The sequence below is a fragment of the Ranitomeya imitator genome, chromosome 1 (assembly GCF_032444005.1).
Source record: "Ranitomeya imitator isolate aRanImi1 chromosome 1, aRanImi1.pri, whole genome shotgun sequence".
NCBI classification, from domain to species: Eukaryota; Metazoa; Chordata; class Amphibia; order Anura; family Dendrobatidae; genus Ranitomeya; species Ranitomeya imitator.
The window spans coordinates 241,518,228-241,540,926 of NC_091282.1; the positions used below are offsets into that span (position 1 = coordinate 241,518,228).

At 43.6% G+C, this 22,699-nt stretch overlaps 1 protein-coding gene across 1 annotated transcript in view; it reads right to left on the bottom strand.

Moving 5' to 3' along the window:
* The window catches only part of RPH3A (rabphilin 3A), a 507,416-nt gene that overhangs the window by 140,883 nt on the left and 343,834 nt on the right, over nucleotides 1-22,699 (bottom strand). The window contains exon 8 of the mRNA XM_069754762.1: nucleotides 10,642-10,812. Within this exon, the coding sequence (XP_069610863.1) occupies nucleotides 10,642-10,812 (171 nt within the window). The remainder of the gene's footprint in view (nucleotides 1-10,641; nucleotides 10,813-22,699) is intronic.

Here is a 22,699-nt window from a genome sequence, read left to right on the forward strand (position 1 = left end):
CACATGATGAGAGCATTATACTGCCTCTGTACAAATCCCTAGTTAGACCGCACATGGAGTACTGTGTCCAGTTTTGGGCACCGGTGCTCAGGAAGGATATAATGGAACTAGAGAGAGTACAAAGGAGGGCAACAAAATTAATAAAGGGGATGGGAGAACTACAATACCCAGATAGATTAGCGAAATTAGGATTATTTAGTCTAGAAAAAAGACGACTGAGGGGCGATCTAATAACCATGTATAAGTATATAAGGGGACAATACAAATATCTCGCTGAGGATCTGTTTATACCAAGGAAGGTGACGGGCACAAGGGGGCATTCTTTGCGTCTGGAGGGGAGAAGGTTTTTCCACCAACATAGAAGAGGATTCTTTACTGTTAGAGCAGTGAGAATCTGGAATTGCTTGCCTGAGGAGGTGGTGATGGCGAACTCAGTCGAGGGGTTCAAGAGAGGCCTGGATGTCTTCCTGGAGCAGAACAATATTGTATCATACAATTATTAGGTTCTGTAGAAGGACGTAGATCTGGGTATTTATTATGATGGAATATAGGCTGAACTGGATGGACAAATGTCTTTTTTCGGCCTTACTAACTATGTTACTATGTTACTATGTTACTGCACATGAGTCAACAGTGTGATGCAGCAGCAAAAAAAGGCACACATTTCTAGGATGCATTAAGAGAAGCATAGAATCTAGATCATGTGAATTAATTATTCCCGTATTCTCCTCCTTGGTCAGGCCTCATCTGAAATAATATGTCCAGCTCTGGGCGCTACATTTTTTAAAAAGACATTGAAAAACTGGAACAGGTTCATAGAAGAGCTACCAGGATGTTGAGCAGACTGCAAAATATGCCCTACAAGGAACGATTAACAGATCTGAGAATATTTAGCTGACAAAAAAGAAGGCTAAGAGGAGACTTAACAGTGTAGAGGGATCATCATTATTCTCATTTAGACATAGAAACACGAGAAGCAATGGAATGAAAATGAAAGGGAGAAGGTACAGATTAGGTAATAGAAAAAACGTTTTGACAGCGAGGGTGACCAATGAGTGGAACAGCCTGCCACAAGAGGTGGCGAGTTCTCCTTCATTGAAAGTCTTCAAACAAGCTGGACAGACATCTGTCAGAGATGTTTTAGTGAATCCTGTGCTGCACTGAGCAGGGAGTTGGACCTAATGACCCTTGAAGTCCTTTCCAACTCGAACATTCTATGATTCTACTGCAGATTTACCCATATTTATTTTAATAGGGGCATATGTGCAGTACCTGGCCACGGCCACTGTGGACTTTATGGAGCCATGCTACACAGCCAGGCAGCTGATCACATCTGGTCGCCACTAGCACTGGGATCAACTTATCAGTGGCATTGTGGAGTGTTGCATTCTCACTGATCTGGTATCTATGACCTATCCTCGGGATAGGCAATTAATTTTAAAGCACTTGACAACCCCTTTAAATGAATTAATTTCCAGTTTTACTTAACAAGTTATTCCCATCTTAGCTTATCATAGTTAGCTTGAGAATAATTCTTTGCAAGTTGTCACCATTAGAGTTAGAGAAATATCTAAGAGTGTATATGCTACAATGTTTTTCCTCTTAAAATGAATTAAAGTGATGTAAACAATAGTGTACTACAGCAAGCTACACAGTTAACATAACTCACATTTATGTTGACTCTCTTTGCAAGTTGATGAGGCATCAATTAACATCCAGAAGAGTATTTAGAAATCTGCAAACTCTCCTGCAGACACTGCCGATAGCTACGGTATTTTTAATAGAGCAGACAAACCGATTCAAGTAATATAAATATATTTTTTTAATTTGTTCTCCACAACTGTTCTGCATTGCGGATAGTGCAATGGATCACTATCTTATTAGCAAACTCTGACCCGTGTTTCGAATGTGTATCTGGACTACTTCCCTACTGGACATTTCTCTCTCTGAATGCCTGTCTGCCAAGTACAGAAGTTAAACCATTTATATTACAATTTGTGAGGGAGATTTTATGCTAGAATTACATATAATCATACAAGTAAATCATATTAAAGGTTGGGAGAGATCAATTTAAATGCAATTATAGTGTTTAGTTGCTTCAGAGATAAGACTATATTAGTCATTCTGCTCATTTAAATGCACTAGGCCATTTATATTATTTTTGCGCATTGGAAAATGGATTTTGATAAACGAGGCATAGAAATATGTATATGACTAATGCTGAAACAAGAATAGAACATCCTCTTACTATTAAAGTCTTGTTTAAGAGGAATGACTTTACATCACAGACAGGAGTAAAATAAACGCACAGCAGACAAGGTTATGATGTACCGACATGCCTAGGGACCACACACAGCATGTAAATGATCTCTAATTAGTGCGCCAACTGTTCTGGCGAGCAACTTTAATAAATAAATACTGCAGTGCCTCGCCATTCTGCAAATTATTTATTGACACAGGTACCGAGAATGTAATAATGTCCTCCATAAATAAGTTCAAAGTAAAAGGTACTGTTCTTCAAAAAAATGTTAGAAATTTCTTCTAGGGTTAAAGGGAACTTGTCATGGAAAATAGCGCTATTAATTAAAGATGTGGGGTTAATCTGCAGGTTAATAGCATTCTGGCACTGTGCGGCACCTGCATTGAGAGCCCCGGTGCCGGGATTAAATGAGTTTTGTAACCCCAGCATTCGGCTTACAGTCATAGGGGTGGGCCATCACAGTTTGAATCACTGCTTTGTGTATAGAGAACGTTGGCTGTAACTGCACCACCGGCATTGACTGACAGCAATTTCAGCATTAGAGACAGTTGTCAGTCAGTGCCGGGGTGCAGTTACAGCTGACGTTCTCTATACTCACAGCGGTTTTTGAAATCGTGATGGTCCACCCCCATGACTGGATGCAAACGCTGCCGAGGGAATAAAGTTCACTCCTCCCAGCTTCGGGGTTCTCAATGCAGGTGTCGCACAGTGTCAGAATGCTATTAACTTAAAGATTACCCCAATATCTACAGGTTAATAGCAATATTTTACATGACAGATTACTTTTAATGCTTGTTGTAGTGAGAATAAATTTTCATATTTAGCTGGGAGGATCCTGCAATCAAGTGGGTTCACTTTCTGGTGTTCAAAATTTCCAAATAGGTTACCAGCTCTTTCACGTGGTGAAGTTCTCATAAGGCGATAGATCATCCTTGGCTTCTCTTTCTTCTCTTGTCTTGTTCTCTTTCTCCACAATGGTGAAGTACTATGGTGGTGTAATTAAAATGTAATTTTGAAAATATTCTCATGTTTGTATTTAATTTTTTTACTGACGTCGATGTTTGGTATAAATGATCGTTGTCAAGATAAGTTAGCATCAGGTCAAGCCAAAGTTAGTGAGTCAGGCTTCAAGTATTATATATATTTTAAAGCAGTTTTTCACAAATCTATTGCAAGTTGAATAAATATAGACCATTTACAGAATAGAGTTTGAAAAATTATCTGAGTGGCATCAAGAAAACTCAGGCGATTTTCAAGTACGGTAATTTTTATCCGTATGTCCATTTTTTTTTACATACACGTGACATCCATGTGTGATCCGTTTTCATACATCTAGATTAAAAAAATGTACAGTTTCCTAAATTAAAAGAAATGTATCCATAAAAATCAGGTGCCACATGGATGTTCTGTGTGGGATAAGATTTTCCTTTTTTTGCTACACACCCAAAAACAAATTGGTGATTCTCATCCGTTATAGACATGAAAGTAGTGTATGCTACAATTTTCTTTTCTTATGGAGAGTCAGACTAAGAAAAAATTGTTCATCTGACAGTCCTTTTGATTAAAATGGGTCAATGTGCTGTCCGTATAAGCTTGTCTGCATGAGCCCTTGTTGTAAGCATTTTTAACCTCACTAACTATTGAAATGGTCTTTGGGGTATACTATTAACTTGACTCTTTTGTTGTGAATTCTGTTGTTAAGCTCCCTCCTGTGGTCGTGAATGGTACTTCGGCTGGTTCTGTCCATGGGCTTCCTCTGGTGGTTGTGAGTGGGGCTACGGCTTCTGAGGTTCCTTCCACAGGTGACGAGGTTAATTCGTTAGCTGGCTGCTCTATTTAACTCCACCTAGTTCTTTGCTCCATGCCACCTGTCAATGTTCCAGTATTGGTCTAGTTCGCTCCTGGATCGTTCTTGTGACCTGTCTTCCCAGCAGAAGCTAAGTTCCTGCTTGTTTTTCTCTGTTTGCTATTTTTCTGTCCAGCTTGCTATTTTGATTTTTGTCTTGCTTGCTGGAAGCTCTGGGACGCAGAGGGAGCGCCTCCGCACCGTGAGTCGGTGCGGAGGGTCTTTTTGCGCCATCTGCGTGGTCTTTTTGTAGTTTTTTGTGCTGACCGCAAAGTTACCTTTCCTATCCTCTGTCTGTTCAGTAAGTCGGGCCTCACTTTGCTAAATCTATTTCATCTCTGTGTTTGTATTTTCATCTTTACTCACAGTCATTATATGTGGGGGGCTGCCTGTTCCTTTGGGGAATTTCTCTGAGGCAAGGTAGGCTTTATTTTTCAATATTTAGGGCTAGCTAGTTCCTTAGGCTGTGACGAGGCGCCTAGGGAGCATCAGGAACGCTCCACGGCTATTTCTAGTGTGTGTGTGATAGGATTAGGGTTTGCGGTCAGCAGAGTTCCCACGTCTCAGAGCTTGTCCTGTATTACTAGTAACTATCAGGTCATTCCGTGTGCTCTTAACCACCAGGTCCATTATTGTCCTCACCACCAGGTCATAACAGTACAGGTGGCCCTAAAAGTATTAATGCATCTCAATAGAGGGATAAGAGAAGTTTTGAGACCATTTTTTGTTTCTTTGCAGTGTGTTTTGTCTCTTTTCCCCTTTACCTCTGGGTGGCTCAGGATATAGGTGTAGATATGGACATTCAAGGTCTGTCCTCTTGTATGGATAATCTCACTGCAAGGGTACAAAACATTCAAGATTTTGTGGTTCAGAATCCGATGTTAGAGCCTAGGATTCCAATTCCTGATTTGTTTTTTGGGGATAGATCTAAGTTTCTGAATTTCAAAAATAATTGTAAATTGTTTCTTGCTTTGAAACCTCGCTCCTCAGGTGACCCTGTTCAACAAGTGAAAATCATTATTTCTTTGTTACGTGGCGACCCTCAAGACTGGGCATTTTCCCTTGCGCCAGGAGATCCGGCATTGCGTGATGTTGATGCTTTTTTTCTGGCGCTTGGATTGCTTTATGATGAACCGAATTCAGTGGATCAGGCAGAGAAAATCTTACTGGCTCTGTGTCAGGGTCAGGATGAGGTAGAGATATATTGTCAGAAGTTTAGGAAGTGGTCTGTACTCACTCAGTGGAATGAATGTGCGCTGGCAGCAATTTTCAGAAAGGGTCTCTCTGAAGCCCTTAAGGATGTCATGGTGGGATTTCCCATGCCTGCTGGTCTGAATGAGTCTATGTCTTTGGCCATTCAGATCGATCGATGCTTGCGTTAGCGTAAAGTTGTGCACCACTTGGTGGTATTATCTGAGCATAGACCTGAGCCTATGCAATGTGATAGGACTTTGACCAGAGCTGAACGGCAAGAACACAGACGTCGAAATGGGCTGTGTTTTTACTGTGGTGATTCCACTCATGCCATCTCCGATTGTCCTAAGTGCACTAAGCGGTTTGCTAGGTCTGCCACCATTGGTACGGTACAGTCGAAATTTCTTTTGTCCGTTACTCTGATTTGCTCTTTGTCATCCTATTCTGTTATGGCATTTGTGGATTCAGGCGCTGCCCTGAATTTGATGGACTTGGAGTTTGCTAGGCGCTGTGGTTTTTTCTTGGAGCCCTTGCAGTATCCTATTCCATTGAGAGGAATTGATGCTACGCCTTTGGCCAAGAATAAGCCCCAGTACTGGACCCAATTGACCATGTGCATGGCTCCTGCACATCAGGAGGATATTCGCTTTTTGGTGTTGCATAATCTGCATGATGTGGTCGTTTTGGGGTTGCCATGGCTACAGGTCCATAATCCAGTGTTGGATTGGAAATCTATGTCTGTGTCCAGCTGGGGTTGTCAGGGGGTACATGGTGATGTTCCATTTTTGGCTATTTCATCATCCACCCATTCTGAAGTCCCGGAGTTTTTGTCGGATTACCGGGATGTATTTGATGAGCCCAAATCCAGTGCCCTACCTCCTCATAGGGATTGTGATTGTGCTATCAATTTGATTCCTGGTAGTAAGTTTCCTAAGGGCCGATTGTTCAATTTATCTGTGCCAGAACACGCCGCTATGCGGAGTTATATAAAGGAATCCTTGGAGAAGGGTCATATTCGCCCGTCGTCGTCGTCACCATTGAGAGCAGGGTTCTTTTTTGTGGCCAAGAAGGATGGTTCTTTGAGACCTTGTATTGATTACCACCTTCTTAATAAGATCACAGTCAAATTTCAGTACCCTTTGCCGCTGCTGTCTGATTTATTTGCTCGGATTAAAGGGGCTAGTTGGTTCACCAAGAGAGATCTTCGTGGTGCGTATAATCTTGTGCGTATTAAACAGGGCGATGAATGGAAAACAGCATTTAATACGCCCGAGGGCCATTTTGAGTACCTGGTTATGCCCTTCAGGCTTTCCAATGCTCCATCAGTATTTCAGTCCTTTATGCATGACATCTTCCGAGAGTACCTGGATAAATTCCTGATTGTATATTTGGATGATATTTTGGTCTTCTCGGATGATTGGGAGTCTCACGTGAAGCAGGTCAGAATGGTGTTCCAGGTCCTTCGTGCTAATTCTTTGTTTGTGAAGGGGTCTAAGTGTCTCTTTGGTGTTCAGAAGGTTTCATTTTTGGGTTTCATTTTTTCCCCTTCTACTATCGAGATGGACCCTGTTAAAGTTCAGGCCATTTATGATTGGACTCAGCCGACATCTGTGAAGAGTCTGCAAAAGTTCCTGGGCTTTGCTAATTTTTATCGTCGCTTCATCAGTAATTTTTCTAGTGTTGCTAAACCGTTGACTGATTTGACCAAGAAGGGTGCTGATGTGGTCAATTGGTCTTCTGCGGCTGTGGAAGCTTTTCAGGAGTTGAAGCGTCGTTTTTCTTCTGCCCCTGTGTTGTGCCAGCCAGATGTTTCGCTCCCGTTTCAGGTCGAGGTTGATGCTTCTGAGATTGGAGCAGGAGCTGTTTTGTCGCAAAGAAGTTCTGATGGCTCGGTGATGAAACCATGTGCCTTCTTTTCTAGAAAGTTTTCGCCTGCTGAGCGCAATTATGATGTTGGCAATCGAGAGTTGTTGGCCATGAAGTGGGCATTCGAGGAGTGGCGTCATTGGCTTGAAGGAGCCAAGCATCACGTGGTGGTCTTGACGGATCACAAGAATTTGACTTATCTCGAGTCTGCTAAACGGTTGAATCCTAGACAGGCTTGTTGGTCGCTATTTTTCTCCCGTTTTGATTTTGTGGTTTCGTACCTTCCGGGCTCTAAGAATGTGAAGGCTGATGCCCTGTCAAAGAGTTTTGTGCCCGACTCTCCGGGTGTTCCTTTGGGGTTGCGGAGATACGTGGCGCCTGTGGTTCCATCCGTTGATCCTCCGGCCCCGGTGTTGGTTGAGGGGGAGTTGGAGTATGTGGTGGAGAAGATTTTGGATTCTCGTATTTCGAGACGGAAACTCCAGTACCTGGTCAAGTGGAAGGGTTATGGTCAGGAAGATAATTCCTGGGTCTTTGCCTCTGATGTTCATGCTGCCGATCTGGTTCGTGCCTTTCATTTGGCTCGGCCTGGTCGGCCTGGGGGCTCTGGTGAGGGTTCGGTGACCCCTCCTCAAGGGGGGGGTACTGTTGTGAATTCTGTTGTTAAGCTCCCTCCTGTGGTCGTGAATGGTACTTCAGCTGGTTCTGTCCATCGGCTTCCTCTGGTGGTTGTGAGTGGGGCTGCGTCTTCTGAGGTTCCTTCCACAGGTGACGAGGTTAATTCGTTAGCTGGCTGCTCTATTTAACTCCACCTAGTTCTTTGCTCCATGCCACCTGTCAATGTTCCAATATTGGTCTAGTTCGCTCCTGGATCGTTCTTGTGACCTGTCTTCCAAGCAGAAGCTAAGTTCCTGCTTGATTTTCTCTGTTTGCTATTTTTCTGTCCAGCTTGCTATTTTGATTTTTGTCTTGCTTGCTGGAAGCTCTGGGACGCAGAGGGAGCGCCTCCGCACCATGAGTCTGTGCGGAGGGTCTTTTTGCGCCCTCTGCGTGGTCTTTTTGTAGTTTTTTGTGCTGACCGCAAAGTTACGTTTCCTATCCTCTGTCTGTTCAGTAAGTCGGGCCTCACTTTGCTAAATCTATTTCATCTCTGTGTTTGTAATTTTCATCTTTACTCACAGTCATTATTATATGGGGGGCTGCCTGTTCCTTTGGGGAATTTCTCTGAGGCAAGGTAGGCTTTATTTTTCTATCTTTAGGGCTAGCTAGTTCCTTAGGCTGTGACGAGGCGCCTAGGGAGCGTCAGGAGCGCTCCACGGCTATTTCTAGTGTGTGTGATAGGATTAGGGATTGCGGTCAGCAGAGTTCCCACGTCTGAGAGCTTGTCCTGTATTATTTGTAACTATCAGGTCATTCCGTGTGCTCTTAACCACCAGGTCCATTATTGTCCTCACCACCAGGTCATAACACTCTTTACTGGATTTGTTTTTATTAAGCTCCATTGTTCTGTTTTTATTTTTGAAATATTTTTCTGTTTCTTAAAAAATATTTTTGAAACTAAGGAAAAAATGTTTTGGCATACTAACTCCTTTTTGTGTTTTTGTGTGTGTGTGTGTGTGTTTATGTGTGTGTGTGTGTGGGTGTGGGTGTAGGGTAGTGGTGGTGGGGTGGGGGTTGTAAGCTAATTTGAGTTGCTAATACTTAAGGTACTGTCACACTAGACGATATCGCTAGCGATCCGTGACGTTGCAGCGTCCTCGCTAGCGATATCGTCCAGTGTGACAGGCAGCAGCGATCAGGCCCCTGCTGGGAGATCGCTGGTCGGGGAAGAAAGTCCAGAACTTTATTTCGTCGCTGGACTCCCCGTAGACATCGCTGAATCGGCGTGTGTGACACCGATTCAGCGATGTCTTCGCTGGTAACCAGGGTAAACATCGGGTAACTAAGCGCAGGGCCGCGCTTAGTAACCCGATGTTTACCCTGGTTACCATCCTAAAAGTAAAAAAACAAACACTACATACTTACCTACAGCCGTCTGTCCTCCAGCGCTGTGCTCTGCACTCCTCCTGCTCTGGCTGTGACGTCACCGCTCTGCTTTCTGGCTGCCCGGCGCTCACAGCCAGACCAGAGAAGCAGAGCGCCGAGGACAGACGGCTGTAGGTAAGTATGTAGCGTTTGTTTTTTTACTTTTTAGGATGGTAACCAGGGTAAACATCGGGTTACTAAGCGCAGCCCTGCGCTTAGTTACCCGATGTTTACCCTGGTTACCGGGGACCTCGGGATCGTTGGTCGCTGGAGAGCTGTCTGTGTGACAGCTCTCCAGCGACCAAACAGCGACGCTGCAGCGATCCGGATCGTTGTCGGTATCGCTGCAGCGTCGCTATGTGTGACGGTACCTTAACTGGTAAATCAATTGCTGAGTGTCATGTGGGTAGGTGTGCATCTCCTGACAATTACATTTTCCATTCGAAGTATAACATATTCTACATTATCAAGTGCCATTGTTTTGCCTTATATGATTATTCATTAAAAAAAACTTACAGGCCTTCATTATAAGTAAAACCAATGGACACATTTACTTAATTTTATTTTCAATGAGAAGTCATTGGAAATTTGGTATTAAGAACCTCAATAAAGGATTACTTGTACATAAAAGAACATTAAAAGGCTTTTTTTAGTACGACGAGAATATCATACTTCAAACATAAGTAAAACTGCATTGAGAGTGTCAAAGAAAATTAAAATGAAGTAATTTAACCTTTGTCAGGCTGCATAATTTTACCTTAACAGGCTGCAGAGGTACAATTGTTCCTTCATATATATTTTATTGAAATTTGGCCAATATATTCTGGACCAAAACTGCAGAGATGTCACGAAATTTCAGCCCTCTACGGCTTTTCGAAAACAAAAGTTATTGCAATTTTAAAACGGAATAGTTACAATTGTACCTACTTGCCGGACGAAGGTTAAAAAAATCCACAAGATCAAAAAATATGAACCATACGATATATGTAAAATTCGATTTTCTTTTTTAGTTCTATATTGTCATGGCACTGTTGTGTCACTAATCTGCAGCACACACACACACGGAAAAATAAGTTAAAAAAAAACCACATTCAGTGACCATTATCAGTTAAACTATTATATTTTAGAACATGTCCACAATTACTCATCCATGAAAGAAGGCAGGGAAGTGGTTATCCTATCAATACTATCAAGGTGCATGAAAGTCTAACGAGCGAGTATAGAAGTGAGGCATGCTTAGGTTTCCTTTGGAATAATAAATGCTGATGTTGATTAATTTATTATTAATTTATATGTCAGGAGTCAATCTAAAAGGAAGGTATAAAGTATAAAATGAATGAGTTTTCCCATTTTCCTATTCTTTGAAATTATCTCCTTTGATTAGTGCATACAAAAATTGCATATCAAGTATTTTTAAAAATAAAGAAAGAAAATAAAGAAAATGGCAAACCTCCAGGACTTCTGTTGCTGTCATTTTCTGCAGTGTTGTAACTGTAGTCCTTTCCATCTTGGTCAGTTCCACCATAATCTCCATCATTCACGGTCATTCGTGACTCGGGTTGCTTACGACTTGAAGGAGGGCAATTTCCCCTGCCGGATTGTGCAGTAGTTGAATCATTGCCTAAAAGGAGATCAATATGATTTAACAATATTTAAAGGGCTTGTTCCAAAGGGCACAGTTGATAAAGAGGAAGTGTATTGTGCTGGAGAGGCTGGCACACTAATGTCTTACATAAACTGCCTAATAGAGTTGAGCAAAAAGACTTGCCAGCAGACATGGCAGTGGTTCATGGTCGTGGGAGCAGAACACTGAGGACCTCCTACTACTTGCGACATCTCTACAAACCCTTGTGATTAGCAGGCCCCATAAAAATTATTATAATGCGTTGAAACACATGCATGAAATTGAAGGGCCTGCTAAACCTAAGATGCAGCAGTTATGCTACAACTTATAGGAGGCTCACAGTGATCTTGTATGGTGGACGTGGACTACCAATTTGGTTAATGAATCAGGGTCCTGTAAATCTTTTTGCTCAGCTCTATTGCTCATTAGTTTAAAAAAAATGGAGGATAATTGAACAGCTTCTACCAGGTTTCACAGCAGCAGGATAACCAATGATTAATTTTCACCAGGGCCAAAAATTGAATGTCCTAAGTTGTCTTTCCTCTAAAAATGTGTGACAACTTGTTGAATAGTCAGACTACAAAAGAGAATGTAGCCAATACAAATGACAGTTCTTTTTCTAAAGCTAAAAAATTGGTTATGCAGTGAAACAGATGTCTCATCCTCTGGAGAAAAAATGTATGAAAAAAAAATTAGTATTCAGCCAGGCAGGCTTACTTTACATAGGAGATGTAATGTGAGCTAATTCACTTGCATTGTAGTTAATAAGGTATAAATTATATTAACCAATGGTTAATGTTCAAAGGACATTTGAAATTCAGTGGAAATTTCATTTATCTATTATAGCAGTACTGGGATGTCATATTCAGTTCCTTTAGCGTAAAAATGACACCTACTGTTATCCAACTGATCTATCTTTCCTGTGAAGGTGTCTTTCTAGTCTTCCTTTTGCTTTAATAAGATTTAATTGCTCATGGAAGTCAGCTTTACAGCCCACGGAATATGAACTTGCTAGAGAATTAACTGAATACTCCTTTATTCTCCAACTGAACCCAGGCATCAGTAATATGATTGCAAAATTCTGCAAAGGTTCCTATCCAAAAGGGATTTAGAAGGTGAATCAGAGTACTATGGAGGAGGGGCGTGCTTAAAAAAAAAATAAAAAAATCACACATGTCCCACCACCTAAAGGTTCTGCGTGGAAATTCTCCGGAAAAATGTGATAAATTACAAGAGCATTAAAAATAGCTAGAGTATGAAAAACAATTCTAATTGTCTTAAGAAGACTGATTCCTATACAAAAATGTCATGTATTCCTAGGTAATTGATAAAAGTAGGGTTCAATATCTTTAAAATACATCTTAGAAAACAGAACACCCTCGTCCATATAATGCTCTATAGACTTGCTTTGTAAAAATGAATTCCAGCTGTTCAGAATTCAACATGAGTTAGAAGACGACCAGAACAGCGCTAAAAAACAGGGAAGTTGGGATTGGGAAGTATTTTAATGTACCATACTATACACATTTAGAAAGGTTTAATGATTCAAAGTTTTGTCAGGAGTGCTTCTTTAATCATTCAGTTTTTAAATAAATGTTCTGCTAAGTCATACTGTAAATGGAATAAATGAGTAGCCTGATTTAGGAAAAATCACCTATTAGGGTATATGGAAGTCAGAGGCACTTCCAGAATAGAGAGAAAAAAAATCATCTAAATGGGCACCATGCATTGTATGCCTGCTTAACCACAATTTACACCAATAAAATCAACTGTTTGTCAGGAGTGTTGGGAACCAGGTGACGGTGATCAGTTCAGGACTGCAATAGGTGCCATATGGACCATGTTGTCAAGGCGGAGACAACCTCTAAAAGCCCCTGCACACATTTTAACCTCTTCACCCCGCAGCCCTTTTTCGTTTTTGCATTTTTGTTTTTCGCTCCCCTCCTTCCCAGAGCCATAACTTTTTTATTTTTCCATCAATATGGCCATGCGAGGGCTTATTTTTTGTGGGACGAGTTGTACTTTTGAAAGACACCATTGTTTTTACCATGTCTTGTACTATGAAACAGGAAAAAACGTCCAAGTGTGGTGAAATTGCAAAAAAAATACAATCCGACACTTGTTTTTTGTTTAGCTTTTTTGCTAGTGTGGCACCCCTAGGGGTATTTGCCACAAAAATAGTTACTGACACTAAATACAAGTACTAAGATAGCAAAACTGCACTACCACCTCCGGCCAGAAGGGGGAGCTCCAGAGACTCCCCTTGATCCATTCTGGTCTGAGAGAAAAACTGGCAGTTGGGCTAAGGAGCTGAAAGTGAGAGGTCATACAGCTGAATTTCTAACAGCCCTATGACGGTTTCCAGGCCCAAATCACCGGCCTGAGGAGAAGAGGGACAGAGAAAAAGGACATTGTGAGAACCGGGTAGCATTAACCACTACCCAGAACAGGCGCAAAGACGGATACCGGATCCGTGGCTGTATATAATACAGCAACCGGAAAACGTGAGGTGAAATCAGCTTCACTAGGGCCGGACGCAGCAACAGATACAGAGTTCAGTGGTACTCCCGGAGGGGGTAAGCCGATAAAAGGACTCGGGTTGCCCGTCGAACCAGGACCCGGAGGGGACAGATTGGGCCGGCAGCCAGTTCACATACAGCAGCAGGGCCACACAGAAATTGCGCATAATAAGAGGCGAAGACCCCGGCAGGGTCAAAGTAACTCAGAGTTCCCATACAGACTCCGGTGACAGGACTTGTTGTAAATCCTTTTATGTTAAAGTAAACTGGTTAAACGTTTCAGTGCCTCAGTCTTTCATTTGGACAATAGCCATCTATCCAGGATCGGGATCATCGCCGCTGGGAGAACCTGCTGCTGATCAAGTAAGTGCCTGTCCCCTCACGATACCCCTTACACTGTGCATTGCCTGAGGCCACAGCACCGGGTCAAGCCACCCGTGACATCCCCCTCAAGAGACAGACCCCATTGGTCCGGTGCTGGGTATCCCGGTCTCTTGGGCATCACAATTGGCGTCACGAACAGGATCTAGCCAGCCCGTATACCGGGTATTGTGTGCCGTGATTGGAGCCCAAAACTGTGAAAACTTGGATGAAAAATCTTGAAAATTGACTTTATTAAAGAAAAATCCATTCCCCATTGAAAACTATTGAAATTGACTTTTCCCCATTGGTTATAATGGAGTAAAGATGTCCGCCATCCCCTGAGGTAATCACTTCATAACCGTTAGGCACGAGACTGTTAATTGAGCTACGCCATCACCTGAGCCCCAGTCTAACTGAAAAACTTCAGAATCCGCCATTACAGAGCGCGGTGGGTGAGAGCAGCAGGGGGCGTGTCATTGTGGGTGGCACCAAGCTGAGCGCTCTGACATCAGAGCAAGGGGAAAATCGATCCTGCTGCACAGCGGAACGAATCTACACTATCCCAACAGAAGCGGAGGACCGGAAGGGTCCGGATTAACTAAGGGGGCACAGTATGTCGCAGCACGGAGATGCCGCAGCACCCGGCGACGCTAATGCAGCTGAAAGACAGAGTGTCGATAGAGAGTCCGGTAGCACAGCGGTGCAAGGAGTGGCGCCCATCATGCCGGTGCTGATGCCATATACCCCGGGTGGCCCATGGCTTCCAATGTATGAAGGTGAGCCTAATACCCTTGACGATTTCAGAGAAAAGATGCTGGCCCATTTTGACATGTTCCCTGTGGGTGAAGTCCAGCGTGTTAGTCTCCTGATGATGCAGTTAAGTGGCCATGCTAAGCGAGAAGTCACAGCATGGGCAGCTGATTTAAAAGGCACTGTTGAACGCATATTTGCTGGATTAAAAGCTACATTTGAAACCACTGCCAGCAGCAAAGCTAAAGTACGATTCTTTAATTGCAAATAAAAAGTTAATGAGGGCGTGAGAGACTTTGCCTTAAACCTGCAGGAAGCCCTTAAATCACTTACACTGGCTGAACCCATTTTTAACACCGGAGCGGATAAACTGCTAAGAGATCAATTTATTGAGGGACTCTACACCCCTTCTCACCGGGGGCATGTGAGCATGCTTGTTTTTAAGAACCCTGAATTGACATTTGCCCAATTAAAGGAGAGCGTTATACGTCTCCAGCTGGCAGAGGCACCTCGGGATCAGGAGCCTGCGCAACTCATGGCAGAGGCTCCTCAACAACATGGAGTACCAGTGACATCAGCTATGTCCGGGGCCATTGCTAAGCCCCTGGGGCCCAGTACTAATGAGGCTCTTCAACAAAAGCTTGACTCTTTAACTGATGTTGTTGCCTCAATGGCTAAAACCATGCAGGAGATGAGAGGACCCAAGATGGAGTTGTCAAACCGTAGAGAAGGTGTTCCATGGATGAGACCCCGGAGATACCCGACATGGAGAGGACGACCCCGCGACCGCTACGAACCGGATGGACAGCCCATTTGCCGCCGTTGCCAGCAGCCAGGCCACTTTGCACGAGATTGTGATTTAAACGGGAATCCCCTGGGAATGCGGGCCGCTTCGCAGGAATGAACTTTCAAGGCCCAACACCCTGGCACGACAGGTACATCGGAGGACGACCCATTATCCCTATCGTGCTGGACGGAATGCCCCTCAACGCTTTGCTGGACACAGGTTCCCAGATTTCATCTATACCATATATCCTTTATAAGAGGTACTGGGCTGATGCAGATATTGATAAAGGGCCCTCTGATGTTGAACTAGATATATGGGCAAGTAATGGTAAGTTGGTACCGAAACTAGGATTCAGGGAGATGACCATAAAGATTGGTAAAGTAGAATTGAAGAAACAGGGTATAATTGTTGTTGATGTTGACCGGCGGAACTGTGAACCAACTGTATTGATAGGAATGAATGTGTTAGAGAACTGCTTTTCCGAAGTCATTTCGGTCTTACAGCAAATTGCTGAAACTGCCCAATCCTGCCAGCAGAGAGTTCTCCGGAGGGAAATAAAAGTCTTGATGTTAAGGCAACAGGTAGAAGTTGCAGGTGGAGAAATCGGCAGTGTGAGGGTAAGTGATTCAACGTCTATTGTAATCCCACCAAAAACAGAAATGCTGGTATGGTGTAGAGCAGCCATTGGTACTAAGGGACGAGATTATCAAGCCTTAATAGAACCAGTGTACAGAGACAGCAGGCCCACTATACTCACAGCACGAGGGATAGTCGAGGTACACCGGGGACGAGTGCCGGTACGACTTTTGAACTGTGGAGAGGAAGAGGTCACTTTGCCAAGGTATGCTACAATGGCAAAGCTATATACTGTTGACAACAATGCCATCACAACCATTGAGCCCTTAGAACCAACCTGTCAGGTGGAAGGCAATGGCTCAGATGGAGAAATGGAGGATTGGTGCCAACAGCTACACGTGGGCATAAATTCAACACCTACCCATCAAAAACAAGGGGTGTATAGGCTAGTGATGGAATATGAACAAGTCTTCAGTAAACACCCATTGGACTTCGGACGGATAGAAGGGGTAGAACACACAATCCCCACCGGTGACCATCCCCCAATAAAAGAAAGATATAGACCCATACCGCCCGCTCACTATCAGTGTGCAAAAGATATGCTGAGGGAGATGAAACAGGCCGGGGTAATAAGAGACAGCTGTAGCCCCTGGGCGGCCCCTCTAGTGATTGTCAAAAAAAAGGACGGAACCATGAGAATGTGCGTAGACTACCGGCGGATTAATAACATCACCCATAAAGACGCCTACCCATTGCCTAGGATAGAAGAGTCCTTAACTGCTTTGAAATCTGCTAATTATTTTTCCACCTTAGACTTAACAAGCGGGTATTGGCAAGTCCCTGTGGCTGAGAGAGATAAGGAAAAGACGGCATTCACCACACCAATGGGTCTATGTGAATTTAATCGCATGCTGTTCGGACTCTGCAACGCATCCGGTACCTTCCAGCGGCTGATGGAATGCTGCCTTGGACACAAGAACTTCGAGACCGTCCTCCTGTACCTAGATGATGTGATCGTCTACTCAAAGACTTACGAACAACACTTAATAGACCTGGCAGAAGTGTTCGAAGCCTTATCCAGGTATGGCATGAAAGTCAAGCCATCCAAATGTCACCTTCTCAAGCCAAAGGTACAGTACCTGGGACACATCGTGAGTTCGGAGGGAGTAGCACCAGATCCCGAGAAAATAAGCGCCATAAGGGATTGGCCAAGACCTACCAGCGCAAAAGAAGTGAGACAATTCCTGGGATTGGTGGGTTACTATCGCAGATTTATAAAAGGATTTACCAAGTTGGCAGCACCCTTGCAAGACAGCTTGGTAAGGCAGACGAAGAAACCTTCAAACCGAAACCCTCCTTTTCAGTGGAACGACGAAAGGGAAGACTCCTTTGAACAACTAAAGAAGGCACTAACCGGAGAAGAGGTTCTGGCATACCCAGATTAGCATCAACATTTCATCCTCTACACCGATGCCAGTAATGTGGGACTAGGAGCGGTGCTGTCACAAAAGCAAGAAGGTCGGGAGAAAGTCATCGCCTTTGCAAGTAGAAAGCTCCGGCCTACTGAAAGAAATTCAGAAAATTACAGCTCCTTCAAATTGGAACTACTGGCAGTAGTTTGGGCTGTGACTGAACGTTTCAAACACTATCTGGCCGCTGCAGAATTTATTGTCTATACTGACAACAATCCGTTGACCCACCTGGACACAGCCAAATTAGGTGCGTTAGAACAGCGATGGATAGCCCGGTTATCTAATTACAACTTCATAATCAAGTATCGAGCAGGTCGCAAGAATGGAAATGCCGATGCCCTATCCCGGATGCCACACTTGAGAGATGTAGAAGAAGAAACGGGGGAGCTTGAAGAAATTGAACTACCAGCCTTCCATCATCCCAAGGCAAAACATCATCAGTCAAGTACCTATCAGAAACAACAAGAGGTGAATTTTAATCCGTTAGCACACCATAGATGGGCTGACACCCAAGACAGCAATCCGGCTGTGAAGTTGGTGAAGGAACTGCTGACTGAGCAAAGTGCATATCCCGATGAGGATGCTCCAGAAGAGACGCATCAACTCTGGAAAGAGAGAGGCAAAATGTTCCTGTATCAAGGGAAGCTCTGTAGAAGGTACACCAATCCGAAAACACATGAATTGGTTTGGCAGATTATCGTGCCTAAACAAGATGTGAAGATGGTCCTCGAAGCTTACCATAATGGTGCTGGTCACTTCGGTTGGAAAAAGTTAGAAGTACTTCTAAGAGAAAGATTTTATTGGGTCGGGATGAGAAAATCAATCGAACAGTGGTGCAGAAATTGTGGCCCGTGCAACCTCAGAAGAAACGATCAAAAGAACCAAAGAGCACCACTGCAGCCCATAATCACCAAACAACCACTTGAACTTGTAGCCATGGACCACGTGAAGTTGACACCAAGCCGGTCCGGCTATGTCTATGCCTTGACCATCGTGGACCATTATTCACGCTTCTTGGTAGTAGTACCCGTAAAAGATCTGACAGCAAAAACAGCAGCCAAAGCGTTCCAAACGTACTTTTGTAGACCCCATGGATATCCAGAACAGGTTCTCACCGACCAAGGTACAGCCTTTGAATCAGAGATCTTAAGAGAATTCTGTAATATGTATGGTTGCAAAAAGATCCGGACGACGGCCTATCATCCACAAACAAACTGCTTATGCGAGAAGATGAACCATATTGTAATAGACCTATTAAAGACTTTACCTGAGACAGAAAGGAATCAATGGCCAGAGAAACTGCCCGACTTGGTGGATCTGTATAATCATGTCCCGGTGAGCTCCAACAACTGCACCCCAGCTTACCTTATGCGTGCAAGACCCGGCCAATTACCAATCGATCTAGAAATGGGAATTCTGAAACCAGATGCAGAAGTTCAAGACTCCAATTGGGATATCATACGGCAAAAGCAGTATCGCCAAGTGCAAGAGAGTGTGGAAAAAAGCCTTCAGCAAACTAGAGAAAGACAAGAGCGAACTTTCAACCAGAATGCTCTGGGTTGACCAAGTGCTCAAGAGAAATCGTCGAACCAATAAACTAGACAATCAGTGGGAAGCCGTACCCTACACAGTTTTACCAACAAGAATGGATAATCCTAAAATGTGTCTCATTAGCAAAAACGGAGGCTTAACATCTGTACTAGTGTCAAGAGACAATCTTAAATTATGTCCGGAAGCACTGAAAGAGCCAGAAGTTGTCCAGCCAGAGCCAGAAGTTATTCAACCCATACTGGTTCAACCAGTGAAGGAAAAAGAAGAGGAAATGTATCACACCTGTATAGGAGACTTTCCCAAAACCCTACTAACATACCATGGTGCAGTAGTGGTTCCCATGGTGGCCTTTTACCCAACACCGAACCCAATACCAGAAGTCCCAAGACAGGAAGAGGCTGACCCCGTACTACGGGAGGTTCCAGGCCAGGAAGAACAGATTCCTGATCAGAGTAATCCCATTCACGGTGGGCTTGCCAACTCCATAGTCGTGGAATTATCTTTAGCAGAGCGGGCAGATACTACATCCACAGTAGACAGTAGTACACCACATGAAGAGACACCGCTATTACGTAGATCACAGCGTAGTACCCAGGGTAAATTACCGGCCGGGTATGCAGATTACCAATTATAAAACTATAGTCATTGTTATCATTCTGCAACGTTTAAGCCCAGTACCTACAGAGACTTGTCTGTATGAACTTCTTGCATATTCTTGAACTTGTTATCAGCCCGGAGGCACTAAATCAAAGCTCCGGAAAGACTGCTTTTTGAACTTTGCTTTTTGCTCTTTTTGAACTTTCTTTAGACTTTATATTGGTAACTCCGTTGGAAAAATGGAACTAAATTCCTGGACACAAAGTGCAGTGCCTTTCCTAGTACCTTCAAGGATAGAACTGTATTAATGGACGCTATTTGAAGTGACTTTTTACAGAACTCTATTGTTGTTTCCTTGAGTGGTTTTTGTAACTTTTCATTTTTAAGACTCTGTACATATTAATTGTTATTTCAAAATGTTATCGTCCCACAGTCCCGGAGTACTGTTCTTAACTAAGGGGGAATGTGGCACCCCTAGGGGTATTTGCCACAAAAATAGTTACTGACACTAAATACAAATACTAAGATAGCAAAACTGCACTACCACCTCCGGCCAGAAGGGGGAGCTCCAGAGACTCCCCTTGATCCATTCTGGTCTGAGAGAAAAACTGGCAGTTGGGCTAAGGAGCTGAAAGTGAGAGGTCATACAGCTGAATTTCTAACAGCCCTATGACGGTTTCCAGGCCCAAATCACCGGCCTGAGGAGAAGAGGGACAGAGAAAAAGGACATTGTGAGAACCGGGTAGCATTAACCACTACCCAGAACAGGCGCAAAGACGGATACCGGATCCGTGGCTGTATATAATACAGCAACCGGAAAACGTGAGGTGAAATCAGCTTCACTAGGGCCGGACGCAGCAACAGATACAGAGTTCAGTGGTACTCCCGGAGGGGGTAAGCCGATAAAAGGACTCGGGTTGCCCGTCGAACCAGGACCCGGAGGGGACAGATTGGGCCGGCAGCCAGTTCACATACAGCAGCAGGGCCACACAGAAATTGCGCATAATAAGAGGCGAAGACCCCGGCAGGGTCAAAGTAACTCAGAGTTCCCATACAGACTCCGGTGACAGGACTGGTTGTAAATCCTTTTATGTTAAAGTAAACTGGTTAAACGTTTCAGTGCCTCAGTCTTTCATTTGGACAATAGCCATCTATCCAGGATCGGGATCATCGCCGCTGGGAGAACCTGCTGCTGATCAAGTAAGTGCCTGTCCCCTCACGATACCCCTTACACTGTGCATTGCCTGAGGCCACAGCACCGGGTCAAGCCACCCGTGACATCCCCCTCAAGAGACAGACCCCATTGGTCCGGTGCTGGGTATCCCGGTCTCTTGGGCGTCACACTAGGTTCACTAAATGCTAATCCAAGTAAAAGAGAAAAATGTTCCAGCCTCTTGATAAAATGTAAAACTTTAATCCATCATATAAAATAGTAGAAGACACACTCCTGGGACAATGCCATATCACAAGTGAAGAAAGCTACGCGTTTCGACCATACGGTCACAAAGACCGTATGGTCGAAACGCGTAGCTTTCTTCACTTGTGATATGGCATTGTCCCAGGAGTGTGTCTTTTACTATTTTATATGATGGATTAAAGTTTTACATTTTATCAAGAAGCTGGAACATTTTTCTCTTTTACTTGGATTTGCACTACGTCGAGTCAGGACAAAGTTCCGTGCTCCTTGCACATATCGGTGAGCTGGCTTTTTTCTTTCTTTGTACTTAATCACTAAATGCTAAAACTGACCTGCGATTTTTGAATCTCCAAGTCATTACGAGTTCATAGACACCAAACATGTCTAGGTTATTTTTTTATCTAAGTGGTGAAAAAAATTCCAAACTTTGCTTAAAAAAACAAAACAAAAAAACAATTGCGCCATTTTCTGATACCCGTAGCGTCTCCATTTTTCGGGATCTCGGGTCGGGTGAGGGCTTATTATGTGTGCGCAAAGCTGGTGTTTTTAATGATAACACTTTTGTGCAGTTATGTTCTTTTGATCGCCCGTTATTGAATTTTACTGCAATGTTGCGGTGACCAAAAAATGTAAATCTGGCGTTTTGTATTTTTTTTATCGCTACGCTGTTTAGCGATCAGGTTAATCCTTTTATTTTATTGATAGATCGGGCGATTCTGAACGCGGTGATACCAAATATGTATATGTTTGATTTTTTTTTATTGTTTTATTTTGGATAGGGTGAAAAGGGGGTGATTTAAACTTTTATATATATTTTTTTTTTATTTAATTTTTTTTACTTTTGCAATGCTTCAATAGCCTCCATGGGAGGCTAGAAGCTGGCACAACTGGATTGGCTCAGCTACATAGCAGCGATCAGCAGATTGCTGCTATGTAGCTGAATTTCAGGCTTGCTATGAGCGCCGACCACAAGGTGGCGCTCACAGCAGGCCGGCATCAGTAACCATAGAGGTCTCAAGGACCTCTATGGTTACTATCCTGACGCATCGCTGACCCCTGATCATATGACAGGGGTCGGCGATGCTAGCGTTTCCGGTTGTGCGGCCGGAAGCACCGGTTAAATGCCGATGTCAGCGTTTGACTGCGGCATTTAACTGGTTAATAGTGGCGGGTGAAAGGCGATTTCACCCGCCGCTATTGCGCGCACACGTCAGCTGTACAAAACAGCTGACATGTCGCGACTTTGATGTGGGCTCACCGCCGGGCCCACATCAAAGAGGGAGACACGACATGTGCCGTACTAGTATGGGGCATGTCGTGAAGGGGTTAATAATGTTGGCCAAATCAGCCCATTTTGACCGGTTTGACAGTCTAATGTGTATGGCAGCCCTGGACAACTGATCATCAGAGAAGATGCCAATCGGGCATGTCTAATTTTGGATTACCAGTCACTTTGTTCTTCTGAAGAAAAGCCAAAGCCTTTTTTATATGGCTCGTTCACACCACCAAATTTCTGACCCCAGTTAGATCCAATAAATCATTGGATCACACTCGGGCCAATGTCAATCTATTGGGTCTCCAACATGTTGGATTTTTTCCTTGGACAGTGTCAGTCTGAGAAAGAAATTGCAGGTTGTTTAAGTTTGACCTGATTGGATCACACTTGGCCATGCAAGTCAATGAGTCTGTGGAAAACATTGGACTTTACTAGGATGACATCTGAGTGCAGTCTGATTTCACAATAGAGAAGATGGAGAAATTTTGTTAGTCGTCATCGAAGAGAATTTTATCACACTACGTTGACTGATGAAATTCTGATCAGAGTTCATCAGAGTGTCATTTGCATAATTGG